The sequence below is a fragment of the Lonchura striata genome, chromosome 8, assembly GCF_050655825.1.
Source record: "Lonchura striata isolate lonStrDom1 chromosome 8, ASM5065582v1, whole genome shotgun sequence".
Classification (NCBI taxonomy): Eukaryota; Metazoa; Chordata; class Aves; order Passeriformes; family Estrildidae; genus Lonchura; species Lonchura striata.
Window position 1 is genome coordinate 28,974,317 of NC_140710.1, and position 25,461 is coordinate 28,999,777.

At 37.8% G+C, this 25,461-nt stretch overlaps 2 protein-coding genes across 11 annotated transcripts in view; one reads left to right on the forward strand and one right to left on the reverse strand.

Annotated features, from left to right (window-relative positions):
* The window catches only part of RALGPS2 (Ral GEF with PH domain and SH3 binding motif 2), a 113,820-nt gene that overhangs the window by 53,868 nt on the left and 34,491 nt on the right, over positions 1 to 25,461 (forward strand). For all 9 annotated transcript variants that reach the window (XM_085586683.1, XM_085586688.1, XM_085586682.1 and 6 more), the window contains 2 exons: positions 23,403 to 23,540; positions 24,426 to 24,516. In XM_085586683.1, the coding sequence (XP_085442809.1) occupies positions 23,403 to 23,540; positions 24,426 to 24,516 (229 nt within the window). The remainder of the gene's footprint in view (positions 1 to 23,402; positions 23,541 to 24,425; positions 24,517 to 25,461) is intronic.
* ANGPTL1 (angiopoietin like 1) lies at positions 1,913 to 21,204 on the reverse strand. 2 transcript variants are annotated; one of them, XM_021545914.4, is made up of 5 exons: positions 20,748 to 21,204; positions 13,459 to 14,314; positions 7,640 to 7,833; positions 5,929 to 6,199; positions 1,913 to 4,954 (listed from the first exon to the last, which is right to left on the reverse strand). In XM_021545914.4, exons 2-5 carry the CDS (start codon positions 14,282 to 14,284, stop codon positions 4,767 to 4,769), a joined length of 1,479 nt encoding a protein of 492 aa, XP_021401589.1. In that variant the 5' UTR covers positions 14,285 to 14,314; positions 20,748 to 21,204; the 3' UTR covers positions 1,913 to 4,766. The 2 variants fall into 2 exon arrangements, with proteins under 2 accessions (XP_021401589.1, XP_085442828.1); XM_085586702.1 differs by lacking the exon at positions 20,748 to 21,204 and adding an exon at positions 20,251 to 20,736.

Here is a 25,461-nt window from a genome sequence, read left to right on the forward strand (position 1 = left end):
ATTGAACTGTAATCTCTGTTCCTGAATTTTGATACTTCCTTTACTCTGCTAGGCTGTTAACTTTTCCAGGATTAATTGGTTGAATTTTACATGCTTGCTATAGAAATAGAAAAAGCACTTCACAATGGGGGACCAGATTTTAATGCCCTGTTGTGTTTGTCATTCAAAGCCTGAATTGAAAGGCACAAAAAGGAAACCAAGCATTATGTAATGTGGTGAACCATGGAGCTTTCCCATCTTGTATACATGGACAATATAGATACTTGATATATAGTTCTGAAGTGCTTCTTATGCTGATGCTTTTTACCTGTATGCCATGATTTTTGAAACATCAAATTGTTTCCTTGCTGGTTATAAAAATGCCAAGCCAAATACTGGGAAACAGTTTTTGAGTTTTATTCAGTTACAGATGTTTTCTCCAATAAGTAGCAGCTGTCTAATTTTGCATTAGAATAACATTTGGGCTTGACTAGGTAGTTTGAAGTGAAATATATAATTCTTTTCTATTTAGAAAGAAATGATCTTTACTGTGACCTGCTGTAGTTAAAGCATGTGTTGTGAACTGGTTGCATGTGATAGCAGTTCTTATTAGTGACATAAGGAATGTCCTCAAGCCTTTTTTAATTCTCCAACGGAATAGCAAATTCCTGCTGGTGCACTCTCTCTAAAATTAATTGTGTGCAGTTTAAAAAAGTGGCAAAAAGAAAAAAAAAAGCCATGAACATTGTTATGCTAAATCTGGATCCACTTTGGAGGATTGTTAGTTGAGTCCAAGTTTCCTCATTTGATAAAAGCTTTAATCTCTGCTAAGACCTGAGTGGATTTGTTATTTCTTCCATTGTCTTCCCAAAGCATTTTTACTAACATATTGTATTTCTTCCATTTTCTTCCCAAAGCATTTTTACTAACATAAGAGTCATTTGGAACAAAAGTGACTTAAATTGATTGTTTGATTTACTGTTTTAAGCTCATCAGTTACAGGTTGCAATTCCTAAAAGGAATACTTCTGCTATAAGATTCTGTAAGGCAGTAGTGCTGCTCCTGGTTTAAAACACGTAGGAAAGCTTACCTAGAGGTCTGCAGATGGAAATGATGATGTGCAGGGAAGGGATTCCTCAGGAGGAGCATTCCCTCTCATGGCAAAAGGAGGAGTGGGGGTTTCTTCACCATGTGGGGAGAGCCAGCAGCTGCCACACTCCCTCAAAATGCTCTTTGGAAGGGTGTAGGGCATCAGACTTGCCACAAAATTAAATTTGCCATTGCAAATCCCCTCTAGAGAAGCTCTGGTCATGGACACCTATGTTTGGAAGGTCACAGGGAAAGTAAGCATATAAAGGAATTTCAGCTGCAGTTTCAAGGATGAATGTTTCCCTTATGCAGCCAAATATCAGATGTGGGTATAGTTTGGGTTTTTTTTATGGCCATCTTGGCACGATAAGAAAAAGCTGAAATGCTTTCTTGGCTTTGACAATAGGAGCAGAGCCACAGAAGTACAGATTGTTGTCTTACTTCCACAGCTCACCCTCTGTGGACAAGATAATGATGTGCTTCCACATTTAAAGAGGGGGAGGAAATAAAAATGTTTCTCAGCTCCTTGCAGCAATAATTGTGATGTGATTCCAGAATTCTAGAAATGCAGGTGAGAGCAGCACATCATCAGTGTGGACTCACCTACTTAACTGTGAGTGTGAAAAGCTGCAACACCACTATTTTCAGCACCAAGCCCTTGATACACAGTGTGGGATATGTTACCAGTGTTGCATCACCCAGACAGCTGAAGCAGGCAGAACAAATGGGAGCTCTGCATGTGATGTTATATTTCACCTTAGAATAAAACCCTATTCTCCAAGGGAGTCTCATTCCAGAGTTCTGATCCATTTGAGATTGTACAATGAAACAACTGAGCCGTATCTTGAGAAGTAAGATTTTTATTTAACTAAGCAGTACTACCTTGTGAGATATTTTTCTTATAGCTGTCTTTGAGGAGTGATATCCAGAAAGACAAAAGCTGAAAACAGGTTATTAAGTATTCATCTGAGGGATATTCAGCTGCTTCAGTGATAGTGCTTGCAATAGGGTTTGGAAATAGATGTGAAACCTGTGCTTCAGGTTTCGTATGAGTTGAGCTTTCTTGAGGTCTGCCTGGTTAAATTTGGCCTGATGGTAGAGGAATCGTGATGGCTTTGTCCCTCCCAGACAGACTGCTTCTGAATGCCCAGGGCACGAAGCCCAAGGGATGCTACAGACTCTTTTGAAAATCTTTCAAAAGAAAAGGTGTGCAAGAAAACATTGAATTTTTTAAGTCATTCACCCTGCTTAGAAAACTTGGCCCAAAAGCTACAACCTGATAAAGTTGCAAGCACTTGAAAGTGCAGTAATTAACTTGAAAGTGAATTATTGTACAGAGTGTGAACCAATCTGAAGAAGACATGCTATGCTTTCATTCCTCATAATCTTAAATTGGCAACTTAATTAAATCTTTCCTTTCTGAGGACAGCATTGTACAGTCTGAGGTTTCTGGGTGGATTTTGTAATAATGCTTAGTTAATGTCATCCAGCAGCTTTAAATCGGGGAAGGCTCACTTTTTAGATGTCTAATATATAAGATTTAATTAAAAGGCCGAGAGCAAGCTAATTTGACTTTGGGGTTTCTGCAAAGTACACCTTTCGCTGACTGCACTGAATAAACACTGTTACTGTTTTTGTAGCAGGCAAGAGCTTCATGGGGTAAAATACTCTCTGACAGGGAGATGAAATCTGCCTGTTGTGTGAACTAAAAGCTGTCAGAAGTGATCATTAAAGGAATGTTTTGAAGGGCATTTTCCTTTTTTTAAGTTTACCTGAACTGCTCTTCTATCCAGCTACCATAGAGAAAAAAGGACAGGCTATAAACAGTCTGAATTTTAAGCATTTGCAATTAAAAAATATTTTGCAGGACACTCAGTCAATGAGGTCTGTATCATATTTGTAACAAACAAATATTCCTTATATGAAGAACAATTTCAGAATTGTAATCTTAACATTTGTGTCAGTTAAACTTCTTGGAATTCAGGAATGGAATATGCTGGGACTGATTCTCCACCGCTGCCAACCCCAATTAAATATTGGTGGAACTGGTTGGCTTTGATCTTTGACCAAAGATTTAACTACAAGCCTTGCAGGCATACATTATCAATGAAGCTTTATCTCTGCTCCAGAGCGTGTGTTCTGAAAGCAAAATGCTGGTTTTTCTCCTCTGAATTACATACGAGGCTTTGCATAGTAATTGATACTGACTAATTTAACATAACAATAATACTAGATTATTCTTTTAGCTATTATGGTTTCTTATTTTAGACAAGGACAAAGTTCCTTACAATCCTGAAGGCACATATGGGTTGCTAAACAAACACATTGATTACAGTGCAGAACAGTATATTCAGTTTTACGTAATACAAAATTAAATCAGGCAACCTGTGTGGCTACAAGTGCAGTTATAAAATAATTTTATATAACAGAAGAAAGATTCTGGTACCTAAAGCGAATGTTTGGTTGTGTCTGATTTTGGAAATATCTTTTTTTGAATCAGTGTGTGGTACAGCTTTTGTTAAATATTTGGAAAGTATTTTCTATTTAATTTCTTCAAATACATATTAATTCCAGTGGAAATCTGATATCTAGAAGCTAAAATTTGGTTTAAACAGTATCAAAAGTTATATGGGTGTAAAGCAAGGGAAATGTGTGTGTCATAAGAGCAGCCCAATCTTGGGATGTCAGGAAGAACACAGAGCTGATTTCTAACCCTTGTTTTACTGTGGAGCAGAAAGCTGTGTTGGAGGAAAACTTCTGATGTTCAGGATTGAATATCTCATATCTCAATGATTATGTGTGAATGCTTGGTCAGCCCTCATCACTCCTAATTGGAGCAGGGAAGTTTCAAGTCATAATTTTAATACCTCGACTTTCAGTTTTGCCATTTAAGTTCAAAGTTTAATTAGAATGCTTGAATATGGGGGTTGAAAGTAAAAAAAATTACCAAGTTATTTGATTGTCTCAGGTTTATCCAAATTTTCATACAATTAATTTTCTTATGCAAGGAACATTTTGCCTAAATTTTTACAGAAGGTAGGACTTGCAGATTTTAGCAGTGTAGAGAATTCCCTAAGAATTTTTTTAAATTTTGTTTTAAAATTGCCTCTTCATTTTGAAATAATTATTTGTTGCAAAAATCTTTCTTTGCTGGCAAAGCTAAACTGTCTCCAATTTTTATGTAGGTTCTTGGAGTAAATATCAAACAGTAATGTGAAGTCATATTTTTCATTGAAAGTAATACCAACATTTTTAAATAAATTGTTAAATAACTAATCAATTTTCACATTAAAGCAAGACAATGTCATTTCACATATTTACATTTAAGGGTTGAGCTAACCTGAAAAAGCATAAGCTTTTTGAACTGGAAAAGCTTATATCTTGTCAAAGACCTGGAATTTTTTACCAGTTTTGACTGTTAACATCAAACATGTTGATCTTCAAAAAAAAGATAAATATGCTTTGCAAGCACAAACATCTGCTTTTGTGAATGTGTGTTTAAAAAAAAACACTGTCACAGTAGAGAAGGGTCCTAATAAAGGAGGGGGGAACATGACAGGGGAAAGAAGACAGGAAAACTGTAGACCTGCTTTTTGCAGGGGCAGATTGTGCAAAATAATGATGAAAAAGTAATATTTTATTTTTCTGGAGCTCAAACACTGAGACTTTTATATGGGAGCACTGTGGGATTTTCCTCCTCAGTCTATAGGTCTGATCATCATCTGAACTGCTTTCAAGGAGTAGGAACCTCCCCGGTACTCAGCCCAAAATATTCCATCCTGGTACTTGCTCCTGTAGTGGCCCCCTCGGTACCAGACCCCGTTGAGGTTGGAGTGTGCACACGCGTTGTACCACCAGCCACCCTTGTGGAAGTGAGCACAGTTTCCTGTGGAACAGAAGGACAAGGGTGAGCTTCAGCTTTAAGCAGTACAAATGGAGTTTTACTAAATGTTTTCATACTGTGGCTTATTCACAGAGGCAGCTTGGAAGTACTTCATAGTCTGTTGTGGTCACATCTTGCTGTTCTTGCTAAATTATGAATTCTGTTGTAACAGTAGCTATTGCTGGAGGGGGGGGTTATTGACATGGTCTTTAATGTGACAGCTGAAAATTAAAGAGAGAACTCTTCTCAGCCTGCCAGCACTGCTTGTCCATGAGCTAACACCCAAGGAACTTGGATTATGTACTGTTTAGAAATACTCCAGTGGAAGCAATGTGAGTTGATACAGCCCTGAGCAGCACGCGGGGCCACGGTTCCACAAAGAGTTGATTGTAAGTTGTGTTTTTACTGTTACAGGCTTGTCTAAGAGTTTGCAGGATTTGTCCAGCTTTATGGTTATTGACAGCTGAGGAAAGGCAGCTGAAGTATTGCACTCTCCAAGCTTCCTGTTACTGCAAGGGAAAAACTGGAAATGAGAAAAATGAGCTTTAAGGAGTGCAAAAATGAAATGATGGGCCCCTTTCTTAAGTGTTGGTACACAACTTAACCTCTGCACACTTGCAGTTCCTTTCATGCTCTTCAGAGGCTTTAGTCCCCAGTGGTTGTGTGGCAGCAGCACTACTCAGAGATCACCTGAACAGATACTCTGATTGCAGACACATGCAAGTGATGAGCTAAACAGAAAATTCCTGCAGAGTGTTGTCAGTGAGGGCGATATATTTTTAATTTCTGACAGATGTAGGGGCTCAAAGGGGGCCCTGCCAATGTGGTTTTTATCATCATTGATTCAAAGGATCTTCCAATAAGGTTATTTTATCAGAATTTACACCCTTTTTTTTATCCTATGCTGTATTTTTTGAGGTGGTGTCACTGGTGGGACACACTTAACTCACTTTTCACAGCCACACTGCTTTGCTTACCTGAATACATGTCCCTGTCCCTGTCCAGTGTTGTGAACTGCTTTCCATTGTGCCATATCATGGAGTCCCCGGCGTTGCCCTGGTACGTGCCCAGGCGCAGGCGGTAGAATTCGCTCTCGGGCTCCAGGCGGAAGCTGCTGTACTCTGCGTACACCTTCTTGTTGCTCCAGTCCTCCAACTCGATCAAGAGTCTGTAATTATCCTGATTGGTGAGCATGTAGATGTTTTCCAGTCCCAGCCAGTACTCTCCATCAATGTTCCCAAATCCTTTCTGTGCAAAAGAAGATGGGAAGGTGCTGTTAGCTTAGGTTTCTGTGTTTGTTGAAACACTCATCAGCAGGAGTGTGATAAACCAGTGGAATTTGGATACTGAAAGCCTTTAAACTTCTGAATTACTTCAACCCATGCATTTAAGTGCTTTATTTTGCTGCACTGGGACTGCTAACCTGCATGAGATGCTGCCAGCATCATTAATGGTGGCAAAACATCTCTATTCTTGCTGTCCTCCTCTTTTTAAGGTAAAGGGTGGGAGACTAGGGAAACTGGAACAATATTTCTTGACAAAGCTAAGGGGATTTGTAATAATGGATGAATAAAGGAATTTTAGGTTTTAATTCCAGCTTGGAAAAAGTATTTATGGATCAACAGTCTCAATGTTCAAGGCAAATAACTTCTTGTTGCTTCTGCATTGCAACTGGTGTTTTTTACTGTGAATTTAATTGCACTATTCCTCTGTGTTCTTTACAGGATTTATTATAAATTAAATATAAAGACATCTTTGCTTTCAAATCACAGACTACCAGCAGAGTAGCTGTGAAGTGATATTTGCTATCTGCTGTCTGCTTTCCCCAAGTAAACCAGTGTTGTTAGTGTTTGGTGTTGCATTAGGTTCAGAATGTTTATGATTGCTTTATAAGGCACTTGATAACTGCCTTAAAACATTTTATAACATTTAACAACTCCAAAACAAACCATGTACTGCTCTGAGAAGTAAAGACTTTGCATAATTTTTTGTTTGATTGATTATTGAATAATTGTTTTAGCTATTATGATTTAGGGATTAATATTTTAATCACAAAATTCCAAGAATGCAAGAAGCAAAAATCCTCATGTTAATTGTGTCTTATATGTAATTATTATTACTAAGATTATTACCCCAACCAAATAATTTTCAAATTTCCCATTTAGCATGAAATTCTTTCAAAGCAGCATCCTCTTGTCATCCTAGACATTCTGCCTGCTAGTGCATAATATCATACTAACACACTGTAATGTGTTTCCTTTCACCAGCCTGACATCTTTAGGTTTCTAATAGATGGAAATTACTTCCTTCAATTGATTATTAGAACTATTTTTAAGTTGAGCCCCCAATCCAGCAAATCTGTTTGTGTGTTTAAATGATTAATTTCACTGGCTGAGTTTGCTTATTCATAAGGGAGACAAATGAAACTTTACAAGTACTCACTGTAGTTCTCAGTGTTAATAAAAATCATGTGTTCAGTTAGAACTTTCTAATAAATGACTTCCCAGCCACTGTCTAGAATAGTTGTGTTGTGCATTACAAATCCAGGCTCCCTGAGACAGGTTGGTTCATACGAAGTTAACTCTGCACAGAAGGAAATGGGACCTTCTCACTGAAATGTGTTAAGGGATGATCACTCTTTTCAATTATCTTTCTTTTCTCACTGATTTTCTGCATTCTAGAATCTACCTTGTAGCTGTCCCAGTTCCTGAAAAAATTGACAGATCCATCTGTCCTCTTCTGGATTACTGCCCATCCTCCAGGGTCCAGGCTGTTCTCACACCAGAGTTGCATTGGCTCATTGCTGTTTTGGGGTTTGATCATGTAAATCCCACTGTTGGCATGTCCAGCTTCCCTGGCTTGTTGGCAGTCTTTGAATGGACCTTTTGGAAAAAAAAAAATACTGTAAGCCTTCAAGATTGGTTGCAGTGCCCATTGTCCAAGAGTATTTTGTAATGGAAAGTCAAGAATTCAATTAAGTATAAACCTACCATGGAAAACAGTGCAAAAAGTTCCTGACTGAGATTAATTGTATATATAAACAAACATGTCAATATCCTCTCTCCATATATTTTAGAACAAAAATTTTGTTTTGCTAAATAAATAATGGACTTTGGTTACCAACACCTGATTTTTTGTCTGCTGGCAAAGATTTATACTTCAGATCTTAATACTGAGAGACATTATGATTTTTTTTTCATTAATTATTTTCTTCTCTTGTGCAAAATGCAGACATCAATTTCCTTCATTTTCTGGCACACCAGTTTCAAACTGGTGGAAATAAAAACCAAAACAAACCCAGGATAACCCAACCAACCATACCTATTTCTGAATATATAAGTAGTTTGAGAGCTGCTGTTAGAAATACTCACTGCCAGAGTCTACAGACATAGAATTTAGAGAGAATTCTTATGCTGCATAATTTTCTGCTGTTACTTAGCCAGTTTGAGAATTAGGCTGTTAACTGTGGATAGGACTCTTCTTAAGTTTTATGTGTCAGCCTGATGTGATGTGTGTAGATGGATACTGATGAAGGAAATAAGCAAGCAATTGAGAAGGATTTTTGAGCAACTAAAAGGACTCACATATTTGTTCTCAGGGCTGTGGCTGCACAAAATTCCTGTTGCTGTTGTGAGTGCTGCTTGAAAGTTCTGTTTTAGTCCATGTGAATGGTGGTTTTACAAATAATACTTAGAAAAGACCATCTGGTAATTTTCTGAGAAGGATGCTGTTTATGTGTCTCTGAAAACCTTGCCTAGTTTGCCTTTCAATTTTTGGTGCTGTTTTAATTTTTTTCCTTTTTGAAAAAAAATGTGTTTATGTGTCATTGCTTCAGTTGGTTTAGAGAAACCGGTAATTTACTAATGAAAAGCAAAGTGTTTTGATGACTAGTTAGTGGTGGATACCCTAAATGTATTTGAAAACTCAGCACATCTGAAAATAAACTACAGCTTTCCTCTCCTTCTAGAGAGTTTATTTTCTCAAATCTTCTTGGAAATTCAGAGAGAACCCTTCAGTCACAGAAACAGCTCATGTGCAAAACAGCATAGAAGAAATTAGTTGAGGTTATTTTTTAATCAAAAGTAGAGGATGAGGGAAAGGAATTTAAGTGCAGATTAAGCTTATGTGACAAAACCAAGCTGAAAATCACACTTTTCCTAGATTTTCAGGTAGTAGTTGCTAGTTGGACAATATGTAATTAGCAAGAAATCTGTAAAGCGTAATTAGAGTGCATGAAGCTTGTATATCTAATGAGTACTCAAAACTTGTGGCTGTGACAGGAATGTCACAGGCACTGAGCCGTTGCTGTAAATATTTCTGGACTGTCAGGATTGGGATGGCTTTGTCATTCTTCCAGTGCAAGCAATGGAACCTTAGCAAATAAATACTATAGCTTTGGTATACAAGTGCTTTTCTCCCCGCCTCTTGTTCACAATTTAAATTCCCAGAGTTTGTCTAGGGGATAGATAATTTCCTGGACTAAGCTGGGTCTCATTCCCCTTCCTTGATCTGTCTGAAATAGTTTTGGGTGCTCTATAACCAAACAGGGATGTTGTTCCAGAAGTATATTTGTAAAACAATTATTGCTTTAGGAAAAGTATAAACAAATAAGCCTTATATTTTGTAATGTTAATTGAACACTAAGAATAGCTTAATTAGATCTGTTGTTATCTGCGTGTTACACCACATGATTATTGTTGGATGCGGACTTGAGCATTCATTTTTTACCATGAGAGACCAAGCAGATGTTTGGGGTCATTTGAAGTAGTTTTTAAGGCAGATAGAACTGTACCAGTCTGTTTGTGTAGTACTTGGATTACTTCTGGAGTTCAGCTGGCACTAGGTTCACAGGATGCAACTCATCTGCTTTGATGCTCAGCTGTGTCTGCATGTATTAACACAAATTAATGTTGTGGTAGAGGAAAGAGACTTCTGCTCTGAATGTAAGGAAATCCAACATATCCCATAATTTTTGGCATATAGCCTTGAATCTTTTTAATTAAGTAAATTCTTTGTTAGTTATAATTATTTCATGTTCATATTATAAGAACGGATCTTGTTCAGTGGGAATACTGAGGTTTGTGAAAGTGATTCTCTACAGTGCTGGTGTGGGTGGAGGTCTGATGAAAAATGCATGGTTTTCTGTTTAAAATCTTACAGGTTTTATGGTTTATATAAGTAAGTACATATAGTTTATAAACTATATTTTACATATAATTTATAAACACCTAAACTATACTTTATAGTTTATGTAAGTATTTCATGCACATCTAGTCTTTTGTAACAGTCTGTCTACATAAGTCACTGAGACATAAGTGACTGAGTGATAAGTCAGAAATACTCTGAGAAGATGATCTGTTAAATATTGCACTTCCAAAATTGTGGCTTAGATGTATGATTTAGTGCAGATCATATTCTATGCTAAATTAAATGAAGTAGAGAAGGAAAGAGATTAAATATTTTAAGTTGAAAGCTTGATAACTTGATGGCCAAATCCCATTTTGAGATGCCAAATGTTATCTTGAGCAGATGATACAGAACTTGTGCTTGTGTAAGCTTCATAGACAGGATTTTCAAGGCATTAGTAGAGGAAAAGTCCAAAATAATATTGGACGTATATTTTAAAAAAGAAGCTGTATTGTTAACCAAGAGGTATTAGAAATTATTATATGGGGCAGTGTCAAATTTTCAAATACTTAACTAACTTGAAACTGCTTGAACTACTACTTAACTACTTGACTACTTAACTACTTGAAACTACTTTTTGCAAAAAGAGTGGCAGTAATTCTGGGGGTCAGTGGTTATTATTCCAAATATTAAGGTAATTTTGACAACTATAATTCACAGGTATGTCCAGATCCAGGCTCATAATCCTGTCTGTGATCACATTAGCCTTCCTCAATTTTTAGAACAATTTTTATACAAAATAACCGCCATACTCAGGAAACAGAACTTCGTCCTGTTGTTCCCCATATATTTTGCATTTTATTCTCCACTCAATATTCAGGTTCACATTGACCTTTCTGACCCATCTGCTGCATGCAAGTATTTGTGAGGAGGTGCAGGTATTTACTCTGACATCAGTCTTTAACAGGTCTATTCATTATTGGGACCATCTGGTTTTCATTGGTCTTTTTTGACATCTTTATACATTATAAAAAAATGTTTATCTTTTAACCATAAGGATGTTTGTTCTGTGACATAGTTTTGATTCTGTGCACCATGAAATCTGTTTACCTTCATTTTGAACATCAGGGATAGTAAGTGGGCATTGTGTTGGAATGGTCAAATTTTGGTTTGATAACTGGTGCTCTACCAGCTGTAGCAATTCTCAACCCTCCCTTTCCCAAGCACTGCAAGGAACACTTAAAATTCCAACTCAAAAATCTAGTATTAAAGGAAGGTGAATAATGTTACAATAATCTTCCTAAAATTTCTTGGTGTTCTCTTCCAAAAATGGGTTCAAACTCTCACCTTCTGGGGGTAGAGGGGTCAGTGAACACCAGGGTAGATAATTCAGAGGATAATACTTGGTGCTGTTGCAGCAGGCGTGTATTGACTGAGAAAAAGATGTGTTTAGAACAGAACCTGGAAGCGAGGGTTTGCTGGGAAGCAGGAAGTCATGGCTTTTTTTAGAATTATACTTGTGCTGTCTGACCAGACATCAATGCAATGCTTTGATATGAACTGTTTCCTTTCTGTCATGATGTGCCACTGAAATTCACATGACATCTGGCATTTTGCTTGGGCTCATGCCTGAATTTTCTGCGGACCTTGAATAAAAATAGTTGTTCTTTACATCAGCAGCTGGTTGGGTGCAATGCTGCAGAACAGTCACAAATGAATGTTTGGCTTCATCTTAAGAATCAAGTTCAACTTTCAGCTGTGACTAAAGGCAATTTGAAAGGAACAAAAACAAAACAGCCACTTAAACCCAAAACCCCCCACCAAACCCTTTTGCTGTGCCAACAAAAGCCAAGAGCAAGTACTCAAAGATATGTCTGAGAAAAACTTGTTTTTCTGAATTCTTGAATTTCTTTGAAATAGCAATTCTGTCAAAATTTCAATACAGTGAGAAACGTAATAGAGTTCAGAGCAGCTTATAGGTAGTTAATAGTCTTGTCACTAATTTTGATTCCTAATGATACATTAATTTATCTAATGACCTAAAGAGTGTAACACGTGAAGATAGGATACAGTCTCCTGAATGTATTTTCATAATATTTATGGTTTTAGTTTAACTTGCCATCTCCTACTGACAACAGGTTACTGGGAGTGTAGTTACTGATTTTAAATTTTCAAAGCTGAGTTCCTCTAATTGGATCCAGCTTTGATTCAATTATCCTTTCAAGCTTACCACTCCTGAATATTTCAACTAAATACTTAGAGACTCATTGCATAACTGTGTTGGTGGATTTAGATGTTCATTTTAAAGCAGAATAGAAGGGTGAAAATTCTTCTAGTTGAATTTTCTTCTGACAAATATTAAGTATAAAGGATAAAAACCTGAAGTTATTTTATTTGTTTATGATTAATTACTTCCTCTTATTCACTATTGCCAGCTACTGTAACATGTAGCAATCAGGCATCATCAAAGAAATGGGTAAATGTTAGAAAGTTTATGCTAATACTGAATTTTCATATTTTCATAACTCAAATCCGGCTGCGGAGAAAAACCCCAACACTTTGTGACTTGAAGGTGAGTCTTGTTCAGATTGAATTTCTGAGTATCAGCCATTTCAACAAATTCATCTTAGGGAGGCTTAGGCCATTTGGCAAACTAAAGCTTTCCCTAGGAGGTAGAAGGGAGAGAGAAAATCAGGAGCAAGAGCAAGCTGTACCAGTACTTTAAATTCTTCCTTCTGTTTCTATGGTCGGGTGTTGGAGCCCTGGTTAGTGAGAATTTCAGACTTTCTGTGCTGACAAGCACTGACCCCCAGGAGAGCACTGCACTTGACCTGAGGCAGTGCAGAAGGCTTCCAAAATTGAATGATAGAACTGGGATTGTGGGTGTGGAGTTTAAATAGAAGTGTGTAATATCACATGGTGGAAAACTTAAGAGTTTAATGTTTTACAGTATAGTTATATATATATATAAAGCAAGATGGAGGTTTTAGGGCAGAGGCTGGTCCTTCTTGTTCACCTTCTTCTCCAAGTGTTAGGGTGGTTTTGAGTAATTGGATAAAAAAGTCCTCATTGTGGGTCATGTGTGATTGGTTATTGGGTCAAAAGTAAAAATAATTCAGGTGTCATTTCTTAATTGGACAGTTTATCCTTAAAAAGCCTTGTAGACAGAGAGCTATGGCTTCATTTTTAGTTTGTTAGAGTGAAGAGATGTAGAACTCACACTTAATAATATATTACAGATAAGAACTAATAAACATCTGAGCTGTCTCGCACTTTTAATCCTGACCCTGGCAAAAAAGAGGCAAAGATCCAGCAGTTGGGACAATTTCCCTCAGAAGTGGAGAGATCTCAGGTTAGATAAATAGTGACAGGTAACTTACCCTCATTGATCAGAGCCAGGGGTGGCACTCTGAAGGGACTCTTTGTGGGAGAAGTGGCGGGGTCGGGTGGTGGCCGTACGTCTCTGTCCCGGGGGTAGCCCGGGTCTCGCTGGATCTCGTTGCCTCCCAGCAGGACGGGAGTGTAGGGCTGGCTGTTGGGGATGTGCTGGGGCACCACCTGCACGAGTGGTGGGGACCCGTGGGGGTCCTGGCGCGAGAAGATCCTCAGGCACTGCTCCTCCAGCAGCGAGATAGTCACGGACTGGTTGTTCACCAGGTCGGTTAGCGCCGCGTATTTTACTTCAAGCTCCTTGTATTTTGTTGCCATCCTGAGCATTTCTGTTGTAACGTTAAGGACTTTGTTTTCCAGCTGGGAAAGCTCGAGCGAGTTGTCGCGCTTGCGAATTATCTCGTGCAGGAGTTGCATGTACAGTTGGGTCACACGAGAGTTCATGTTCCGACTTTCTTTCCTCAGTAATTTCACTTCGTTCACGATGTTTCCATCGACATCCACCACCAACTGCAGAATGTCGATCTCCCGCTTCTGCTTGGACAGCACATCCTTCAGGTTCTCGATGTCCATCCTGGTGACTTCATCTTTCCTGTTCCCAGTGCCTGGGTCATTTGTGTTCACACAGATTGGCCCTGTGATTTTTTGTTCTGGGACCAGGAAGGTGTAACCACATTTCTTCCCTTCCTCTCCCCCGTCTGCTGCACGAGGCTGCCTCTGCTGGGGCATTTTTCTCGGCGTGGATTGTTCCGTACAGCGCCCGATAGACAGCAGCAGGAACAGCAGGACACCCAAAGTCCACTTCAATATCTTCATTTTAAAGCAAGTGTGATGACTCTGAGGAGCCTGTTGAACAGATAAAAGATAGTCATTAAACCAGAGGCATAACTAAAGCTCCTGAACTTTTAAGCTACTTAAACTGGTGGGTTTGCCTTACTTGCATGTATGTAGCCAAACCTTTGGAATCTCTTCCTTGGGCTTAGATTCCATTAGATTGCCTGGCTGTTTTGAGCAGGAAACACTATAATTTAGATACAGGATTTAGTAAAGGAGTTGTTGCAATGGGTTAGTTTTCAGAAACATTGTAGTGCTTTGATTCTGTGCTGCACTCCATTATCAGGTTGCTCAGATCTGTGCTCACTGCAATTACTTGCGCGAGGTTATGCAACATGGAGAGCTTGCAGAATACCTTTCTGAAAGGAAAGTAGGGAGATGAAATTATTTATATAAATGTTGGAATTTGAATTGTATAAGCTTTTCTGCTCCTTGTTTAGCTTTATATATAGATATATATATATAATTTGTTAAATAGTATATACATACTGATTTATATATATGTTCATTTTTCAAGTTTATATATACACAGTTTTCACAGACTTGAAAAACACATCTTTAAGACTATTTTTGGACATGAGTTTAGACAGGAGATTAGATATTGTTACAAGCATCAAAAATTACTTATTCAAGTGACTTTGAATTTGTAAGGAAAGATTAGAACACTCTTTGCTCTGCATATGTGTCCGTATTTAGTTGCCCTGAGATGAACATTTAGAATTGTTGTCACACTATTTTTGTATATTTGAGAATATCTTTTTCAAATAATGATGAAGTATTTGGTGTGTTGTAATTATAAATACCATACTTAAGTGTTTCATTCCTCTTTTAAGGAAAACTAGGATTTTTTTTTAACTCTAAAGAGTTAAAGTGCAGTGATAAAGATCTGGGAATGTTTTTGAGACCTGTTTTTTGGTTTTAAATTTGAGTTGATAAATAAAGGTAGCACTTAAATAAGGAAAAAACCCTTCATTTCTTATGGTTTGTTTGCTTTGTGAAGTAGATAACTCTTCTTATCTCAGCTGTTGATCTGACTTTCCTTTCTAGACTCCTTTTGCCAGCCTTTGGATACCCTTTCTACAGTGGCCTTTGGATAATTACAAAGAGTAATACAGTAAGAGCAGGGAAAGTTAATTACCCTTCTGTTCCTGCTAGGTCCAAGTTGAAGTGTATTTGGCAATCCTGATGCAGTGATCCCAGAGGAGAAGCAGAGCTGTGCTGCTTCTTTTACATTCACGTTACAAATAATAAGGTGACTTTTGGGTCGGGTCCCTTTGCCCAGTTCCCTTACTGGCTTTAATATTATTGTAACAAATGGTGTCTGCTCAGTCTCAGGAAGCCTGTCAAGTCTTGGGTTTTTGGCTTCACTAAGAGCAGTGGTTACAAGCTTTAAACCATGATGTACATGCAATCAGGAGTTAGAGCTAGGAATTCTGCTTAAATGTTTGGTAACTTTTTGTCTGTCTGATGGTTGTATTGCAAACCCTGCTTCCAGAAGGGGCAGAAAACACATTTAACATGTACTAAAAATCCTTTCTTACCCTGCATAAATGGAGGGAGCACATAAGTTTGAGGAGTTTATTTTAAAATACTTAGCTTAGTTTATAGTAATAAGTATTTTTGTGTCTAATCAAAAACAAAACTTTATAGTTTTGTTAATATTTCTCTGCTGAAACTGTAACTTCTGTTTAAAGAAAAAAAAGTTAGGAAAAGGTATCACTTTTCTCCAGAGCTGGTTGTGTGTTTTTCTTTGGTAATTTCAGACATTTAAAATACTAATCACTTGGACAGTGATCAGATTTGGTAGTTTATTAGGCTGAATGTTCACATGCATCATGGGAAGTGCATGGGAAACTGGTCTGTGTATGGTTTCTAATTTGACAAAGATGAGCTGAATTAATTGTCTGAAGTTTAAAACCTCTTTATATCTCCTAATTCATTTTTTGATACTTTTGCATTTACTATTTTCAGACTGAGGGATAGAGACTTTGTGGCATATGGTTGAGGATGAAGCCATAGTACAAGTCCAGTATTTTGCTGTTTTCATAGTGTGTAATAGGTACTTCACAGTCCAAGAAAGTGAATAACATTTTAGTTCTTGGGAACTTTTAAAGACCCTACAGGGTTACTGAAATAATGAATGGCTGGGGAATTTTCCCCACACCAGCACATTTTCCCTCTGAAATTCATAGAACTTAAATGACTTTTCAAAACAAAGCACTTTGCAACACAGTCCACATTCTAGCCATGTATTCTGCTGCAGTCTGCTTTCTGCATTTCTTTTAATATTAAATGTGTTCATTTTGAACTTTTGCCCTTATGTATTAAAGTTTCAAGCTCTGTGTCTATACATGTGCTGTCAGACCATTAAATGAATTAAAGGGTCTAATACAGCATAGCCAAATCCAGCAGCTGCATAAGATTATGCCCTAGAATTTGAAATTTAGAAATATCTTGTAGTGAACTGAGGCATTCAGATAAGCAGGGATGAGTTCCTTCTGGGAATCTACCAGGTAGGGAACGTATATGCTTCCATGGAAATGCTGATGTTGAAAAAATTAAATGTTTTAAAATATTGCTTGTCAAGTTTGAGCAGCTTAATGCCTAACTTGTTATACAATAATAGGTTCTGAGCAAGATATTTACCTGGAGTTTTAATCAGCTTAGAAGGAAATGAAAATACTGTTTCAGAAATTTCCTGATGTTCTGGGCAAGCAGCTTAAAAAAATAGGAGCTGTTTATCCAAAGTATCCCAGAATGATAGCCTAATGTGTAAGACCTAAATGACAAATTAAAGTTAGAGTTGGGAAATAGTTCAGGGATTTTAGATCAGACACATTTTGTCCTGGATTCCTAGGTTTAGGTGTTTAGGTAGTGGCAGAACTGTTAGGAGGCAGCTGAGGCTTAGGGATCAGCTCAGACAGAACCAGTCTCCAACCCTCCCTGCAGGTTTGGAGTCACCTCTGCTGAGTGGGGCTGCTGCTGCAGATCTTGGAAATGCAGCAAGTATCTTGTGATTGCACATACCATTGCTTTGAAATACATTGTTTAACTCTTTATCAAATGTCATTGGTTTTAGATTAGACTAAACGGTCATTTTAGCTGGTTCTGTTGTGTTTCTGTGCCACCCAGTTTTGGGTCTCAGATCTCTGTAGAGGTTTCATTATGTATGTTCTGGGCTGTTGATGTTTTATGGCTTCTGCAGAAGAAAATGTGCAGTTATTCACAGCAGCACAAGCTTCTTCATCTGCTTGTCAAAAACACTCAGAGCTGTAGACAGGGCTTCAATACCATTTTATATTTAGTGCCATTTCTTCTGATTTCTTTCTTTTTCCAGAGTGATCCCTGTGCAAAAAAAACCCCAACTTGCTTTCAAAATTAGTTTTTGATTTATTACTTTAAAAAGTGTTTAAAGGTACAAAATTCCAATTTAAAAGAGCAAAACAATCCAGTAACTACTCTTTTTAACTGCTGTAACACAGACTGTGTTATTCCCCTAGAAATACTGTAATCACAAGTAAATAGTGGGGATGTGGGGAAGCTGGTATATATTTGGCATTTTTTAGCTTTCTGCACAACAAACTATTTGTTCTTCATTGTACTGCTGTGACTCATGTTCAGCAGGATGTAAAATTTGGAAACCCACAACACAAACTCTTCCAGAGCTGACAAAGGCTCGTTCTCCCTGGGCAGTGTAGGGTGATATGGGTGAATGTAACAAAGCTGTTGCAGATAAATGGGAATATAGGATTCCCTTTGTATGGAAAATGCAGTATCAGTACTTATCTTTATTCAAAATATTTATTAAGATAATATGGTCAAGTGATAAATGCCAGCAGTGCCCTCTTACGTGTAACAGGAAGAGAAATAGACTGGGTTCTTTAAGAAAGTAAATTACAATCCTGAGACTAAAGATGCCCTGACCACGATACCAGCTTATCATGGAGCTCTGTTATTGATGTTACACAGACTTCATTTTCTGTTGAGCTTTGCCTTAGCAGCTGAAATCAATAAACCCAGCTGTGTTCCCCTATGTCTGCACAGGCTAAATGAGGATTTTTGTAGATTTTTTTAGCTTAAAACTGAGTCCATGACATTAGAAGTAATACTAATGTGGGGAAAACCCTCTTCCTGTAGGAGAAATGTTCCCATGGATTTCAGTATGTGTCTGTATTTAAGTAAGCTCCTTCTCCCTGTATAAACAATTGCTTTTCCGGCAAGTCCCTCTGCCTCTGCTGAAATAACAGGATTATTTTCAATTGTACTGACTGGGATCCAGGAATAATATGTTCTTGGGTTTTGCTCATCAGATATGTGATGTATTGAGTCACAGAATTCTGCTTCTCAGAGATTGCCGTGAATCTGATTCCTTTTAGGACAGGCAATCTAAAAATCTCCAGGGGTTTTTGAGGCTGTCATGGAAAACATGCCCCTTTTAAAAATGATAACTTCTTAGAAATTCTCCACAGAAGAGATTTGTTAATTTTGTCGTAGTAGATATTCCAAAGGCACAGCAAAATTTCATGGCATTTGCAGATTTTTTGGTGAAGTTTTTTTAGCATGGGGGTTCCTCTGCATTTGTTGTCAGCCACTGTGTGTGTTTGCACTGTTTGAACAGGTAGGTACAATGCAGTGGTGCATTTTGTGTTTGGAAATGTGTGATTTTGGGGCTCCAGAGTTCTGCTTAGAACAAATACTGAAGTGCTACAGGAATTTGTACTTCATTCATTGATGTATAAATTTTAAGGACCAAACCAATAGGGCACATTACAAAAAACAAAGCCCAGTAAAACAATAATTAAAACCCAACAGAGCCATGTAGTTACTGCTAAAGTTTAAAGGTTCAAAATTTCCATTCTTTTTAGTAAGTTCTTTTAAAACTTCAACTAGTGTATTTTTTTTTACAGTACTTCAGATAATTATTTTGGCAGCAGCATAATATTAGTATTTCATTATTTGTTTTAAAACAAGCATTTTGAAATTTGAACTCTAAAGTTGGAAGGCAGCAAAGAAGAGAGTTAAAACCTTGTATACAGCCAGTTTATTGCTTTAAAATTATTGACTCAGCTGTTTTCATTTGTAGAAGATTTAGGAATCGTTCTAAGCAGTGTAAATCAAACCCTTGGCTGTTGATGAATGAATGGAGCCTGGTGTCCAAAGCATATTATGTGCTTCAAAGGGGGTTGTGTTGTTGTTTGGATGATTCTCCTCCTTATGTAAATCAGCACAAAAGGATTGTGAGGAAACAGGCTCAAAAACTTAGAAAGGATACCTCTTTCTTGTTTATCAAGGCTGCTTCAGATTTTTTTCCTCTGGTAGCTACTAAATCTTAATTAAGTTTGTCTTCTGTAAAACTTTCTCTCCTTGTAGCATCAGCCCCTTCATTCTCCCTTACTGTGTCAGGCAGCTCTGAGTTTTTAAATGCAAATACATCACTGAAGTTCATTTACATTGTTCTGGATTATTTGCTGTATTTTAATTTCCAAGTCAGCATTCAGAAATTTTTCTATGCTTTTCCTATGCATAAGCAAGTATTTTTTGGTTTTCATCTGTACTTTTTTCTTCTGTTTGTAAACAGCATTGTTTGAATCATTGATTAGCAACAGCATTCTTCTCCCTTCCTTCCTCTAATGAACTGTAACAAACCCCTCAATTTTCCACTTAACGTAGTGTTGCTTTGTACACTGTATTTCAAGTTTATGAAATGGATCTTTATTTAGAAACAAACTGCAGTTCAATTGAGGTACAAATAAGGAAGGCATTAGTACCTGTTGCAGCAAGTTCTTTGGATTTTCAGCTGCACAATTGACTGTGCTACAAACTTGATTATGTTCTGAATCAATGTCTGACTGGTTTCTTGGTTGGCTCTGGGACTCGGGCAACTTCAACTCCTCAGAAGTACCATAAATAAAACATACTTGAAACGATAGACAATGATTGCTACTTACAGATGTGCATTGACTTGCTTGGGACTTTTCACAGTGGTTTTATTGAGGTATCCATTTTCTAGTTCTAGTAATGCTAGGTCTATGCTCTGGTGTTGGGTGAAATCCAGCTGCCCTGAAATCGATAGGATTTTTGGCTTTTGCCTTCTGGTAGGATCAGAATTTCACATGAGTATGTTCACAGTACCCAAATTACATGCTTAGCAAAGAATCTGGTAGTGCTAATTTTCTGTAACTGTAGATAACAATACAGCTAAACAACCGAAATTTGTTCATCCCTCCAACTGGAACAAGTTAGTCTGTGCTCTTATGCAGTGCCTTTTTAAAATTCTTTCCAAAGTCTACCAAATGCCACAAAATGAGTCTTAATGTTAGTTGTCAAATGTTTCTCAGGCTGAGAGGGATTTGTTTCTTCACAATTGTATGTTGAGGGAGATGCATGTAGCATTCAGAAATAGCTCAAAATTAAATTTGTAAGTAAGAATAACTTTAAAACTTACCAAGAAATAAAGTCTTCCAGCTGGTTTGCTTCTGTGGCAGATGGAAAATCCAGAGGCCAAATTGCTTTTGCTTCCTATATTACCCGATGGTGTGGAGTGTTAATCTGCAGCTGGAGCTGAAAACTGCTTTTGTCTTTCTCTGTTACATCCAAGCTGTATTGAGGAATTGGGTTTCTCCATACGATAACCAAGCTAACTAATCAGTTTGAAAAAAAAAAAAGGAAAAAAGTAATGCTCCAGTATGCGTTATTCCAGGAGAGAGAGAGAGATGTTTTTTGAAACTGCAGTGTTTAATTCTCACATGCAGAAGGGCTCTAACCAGCTACAGCTGACCCAGATTCCATATACATCACTTTTGGACAGTGTTTTTTTAAACAAACACACGCTCGGCTCAGCCGTTCAGCCCACCTATGATGTCACCACGAGCACTCGGAGAGCAGAAGAAACTCCTCCTTCGGATTTCCTATCCATACCCTCCAGAAAAGGAGGGGGTAGGGAGGCTGAGAAGTTAGGAACAAGGAAAGATTGTTTGCCAGTAGAAGGGAGGTACCATATGGCAACGGACTGTGCAAGAGTTCAGCAGGCAATTACAAATCAAACATTTTTACTATGCTGCCTAAAGATGCCTTTCAAGTTATTACAGTACTGGGCTTCATTTAGAAGAAAGATTCTTTCAGGCTGATAAAACTCGATTTGTGTTGCTGGGAATAAAAGGGGCAGCCTGGCTGGATACAACAGGAAAAATGAAGCATTTGTAGTCTAGAAGAATGTTCAACAGAATGTCGCATTCAGTTCTTGACGTTCACTTAATAAGAAACAGTTCCAGTTGTTAAAGGCATGAATTCTCCAATACATGTGGAAAATGTTAAAACTCTGTGTGTGATGGCTTTGGATAGGTATCAGAATATTTGATAACATCTGACTGGTGTTAGAAGTAGCAAAAGCCACAGAGATTACGTTCTACAAGAAATACAGGATCTGGGATTGGTTCTGTCCATGCTCAAGCCAGCACTTGAGTGCATTCAATTTACAGCCATTGATCTTTCTGGTTTCTTCACAAAGGCAGTGTCAATTACATTGGAAAGAGAACTACCCTTGTATGCTTTCAAAATTATTTTAGATTTCATAGAAATGCATCCAATAGGTTTAGAAAACTGCTCTTTGCAGAAGACTTGTTTTTGATTTAGCTAAAAGATCAGTACAAGTCATTCAGAGGTAATTCCACAAATACAGTGGTTTATAAAATCCTGCATAATAGTGCAGGTGCCTGTTACAGGGAATTTCCTTAAATATAGTTAATAAGTATGATTTACTTCCTTCTGTGGAAGACTGAGAGGGTTTGGGATTTTTAAGGGTTGTTAGAACAAGGGTTAGTAAATTCAGATTCAGGACAGCTTATGCACTTTAGGTAGCATAGCAATTAAATGCCACTACCTGATGTTTCTGATTATCCTTTCTGTTTTTTAGCAAACTGTTTCTAGAAGAACAGAAAATTGAGAGATTTAGTAGTATATCAGGTCATGTATAATACCTTTTTATTCACTTTTTTATATGTCACCTTTCAGCCACAAGTATTTTAATTTGTTTCTGTGTGTGCGCACACACGTGTGTGCATGTGTGTTGCTTTTGGAGGGATGCCCAGAGTTTCCCAGCTCACATTTGAGGACTGTACTGGTTAGGTGCTATACAAACACAACTGCTGTTCTTGTGAGGTTGTATTAATAGTCTTCCACCTGTAAAGCCAAAGTCCTTGTTATGATTTTGGTTGTACAAGGCTGAGAGGTGAAGTAAAATATAATTTTAAAATTTCCCTGTTACTGAAACAAGCTTCTTAAATAATATTATTTAAGTTTGTGTCATTTTTTTAAATTGGGATATCTGTGAAAGATGCAAGGGATGCAGACCAATTCCTTTGAACAGCAGAGCTGGTCAGGATATGCTTCGCTTAGTTGAGACAAACAGGTGAAGTTCAAGAAATGGAGTTGTGGTTAGAAATAAAATGTTTTATATCTGTAGCATTAGTGTGTGTAAGGAGAAGGATTTTCCTCTCTGCATGAACAGGGGGTTGAAGGAGCAGTAAGTTTGCAAGCAGTGCAGGGGAAGAAGGCAGATAGGGAATATGCAGTGACTCTAGAAGGCTGTTGTATCTTTGGAGCTGTGATTATTACAAACTGCAGGATTCATTCATTTCAGTCTGGTTGCCCATTTTCCCAAGTTAATCTTTCCCATGTTGCTGCAAGTCAAGCTTGAGTTTTTATTCAGCTTGAAGTGTTATGGGTATAATTTATCCTTCTATTGTTTTTTAATTGCTGCTTTGGAGGAATGAAGTAGTAGACTTCCTAAACAATTAATTTTGATGGTGTATTTTAGTATTGTGTGTTTAGTATGCTTTGTATTTGTCAAGGGAGTAGTTAATTGGTGCTGTGGAGAAGATGAGGTTTATGAGTAGCCGTGCATGTCCTTGTAATTACTTTTGGATTTCTAAAATTATTTCCCAGGTAAATCCAAAAGCCTATTCTGAGACAATGCTTTTGTCAACCTGCTATAATGTTAGTGCAAGCAAAAATCCTCCACAGTATTCTTGATGAGGGCTTTTTTTTTCTGCTCAGTGAAAGACATTAAACAAAGAATCTTCTCATTCTAATCTCATTTCAGGTATTTATCTGTCAGACTTGACATATATTGACTCTGCCTACCCCTCAACAGCAAGCATTCTGGAAAGTGAGCAAAGAACAAATTTAATGAACAACATTCTTCGAATTATCTCAGATTTGCAGCAGTCATGTGAATATGGTAAGCTAGTGTTTAAATATCACAATGTTAAAGAGAAGAACTTATAAGCTTTATTTTTTGTCTGCTGTGATGCAATTTAAGTAAGGTTGGACCTATGTGAATGTCACTAACACCCTCTCTCATCCTCTCAGCCCAAAAGTCTGGGTTTATTCTAGTAATTGTTGGTTAAGACAGAGCATCAGGGTGAGGAGACACAATAAAATTGCCTTTCTCTTACATCAGGCAAACTGCAATATATATTTTCTGATGATAAATGTGTGGTAGTACCTCATACTCAAGAGTAGTTTTACTGGTATTTATAAGCTTCTATCCCTGTGTTCATAATTTTATGACTGAATACTAAAAGTAGGATTTCTTTTGGAATAGTACTTTTACTGGAGATAATAAAATACACTCAGCTTGTCTTTTGGACATTTATAGTTTTGTCCATAGATCAGATGATGTATTTTTTTCTTCAAAGATGGTTTCCCTCACAGTCCTCTCTTCCCATTCTATTGAAGTCCTAATGCTGTGTTTGTGATGATGAAATGTGAATTATTACAGGACATTCAGCTTCCCTGAGAGCTCCGTGTAAAGAGAATGTGGACTGTGAAGGAGTCCTCAGACTCCATGTTCCAGGCCTTTGGCTTGGCCAGGGATGTTGTCTTACTTTTCCCTTACATGTGCTCTGATAAGCAGCTCTGGGGTTTGTGTGTGGGGAGTGTCAGCTCAATGCATGAGAATTGCTATGAAATTCTAAAATTTCAGTATCGTTAGGGCCTGTAGTTTGTACCTGCATTTCACATAATAAGGCAAGAGATCTAAATCTGTTCAAATAGTTTCTGGGAAAAAAGCTTTGCTTACCAATGGGTGGCTCAGTGTCAATGAATGGTGTCTGTTTTCCAGATATTCCTATGTTGCCTCATGTCCAAAAATACCTAAACTCCGTTCAGTACATAGAAGAACTACAAAAGTTTGTAGAAGATGACAATTACAAGTAAGTACAAAATGCTATAAACTGACCATAACTTATTACAAAATTACTTGTATAACTCAAAGCCTGTCACTTGTGAGATTGCACTTGCATTGGGGAGTTGTATTATGTGGATGTCCCGGCTTATGGCAGGGGCTTGGAACTAGATGAGATTTAGGGTTCCTTCAGACCCACACTATTCTGTGATTCTGTGATTATGCACCTCAGACACAGCAGCTGCAAGCAGCTGTGGTTCCAGCAGGATGTTGTGCTCAAGGCACTTTGCCACATGCTGAATGGCAGAACTGCTTCCTTTTCTATGCCAGACTGCACCAAAGCCTTGCTTCACTTGGGTTTGGTCTGCTGAGAAGGACTTTCTACATGTGGTTTACCTTTTAACACTGTTATGTCATTAAGAGGAATCCTGTGGTTGGACATGGCTTAAGTCATTCTTCATCAGAACAAAACCATCTGTGCATCCAATCCCAGGTTTTTACTGAGGGTGACCTTACAGCTTTCACTTGCAGATAATGCTTCATTTTATACTTTCCTTTTTGATTTATTCTATTTTATTTTCCTCTTTGATAGGTTATAAAGTGTGAGTAAAACAGCACTTGATTTTTGAGGGGCAAGTTCCTGTTCATCTCTGCCTGTTCCTCGCAGCCTTCCACCCAAGATTTCTATCCTTAATTAAAAGATTATTACTGTAATAAGTGATTTGGCATCCAGCAAAACTGAGGGAGGGAAATCTCTGGCAAGAGACAGGAACTGAGGATAGGAAACACCCTAAGGCAAATCTGTTGCACATGAAGGAAGGTTTTGTTCATTGGCTGATGTGCTCGAGGAGGTTCCCCACCCAATCCCATCCTGCCCGCCCGGGAAGTTTGTCACCTCAGAGGGCTTGAATTGGTTGCTTGTGCAGCTCCCTTGGAATGGCAGGAGGGGGATGCACACTTTAGGAGCAGCTGT

Excerpts from the sequence above, each read along its gene's own strand:
- ANGPTL1 (XM_021545914.4), bottom strand. The coding sequence starts at position 14,284 with ATGAAGATATTGAAGTGGACTTTGGGTGTCCTGCTGTTCCTGCTGCTG. Across the intron at positions 7,834-13,458 it reads CCTGGCTCTGATCAATGAGG|GTCCATTCAAAGACTGCCAA; the intron begins GTAAGTTACCTG and ends TTTTTCCAAAAG. Across the intron at positions 6,200-7,639 it reads GGAACTGGGACAGCTACAAG|AAAGGATTTGGGAACATTGA; the intron begins GTAGATTCTAGA and ends TCTTTTGCACAG.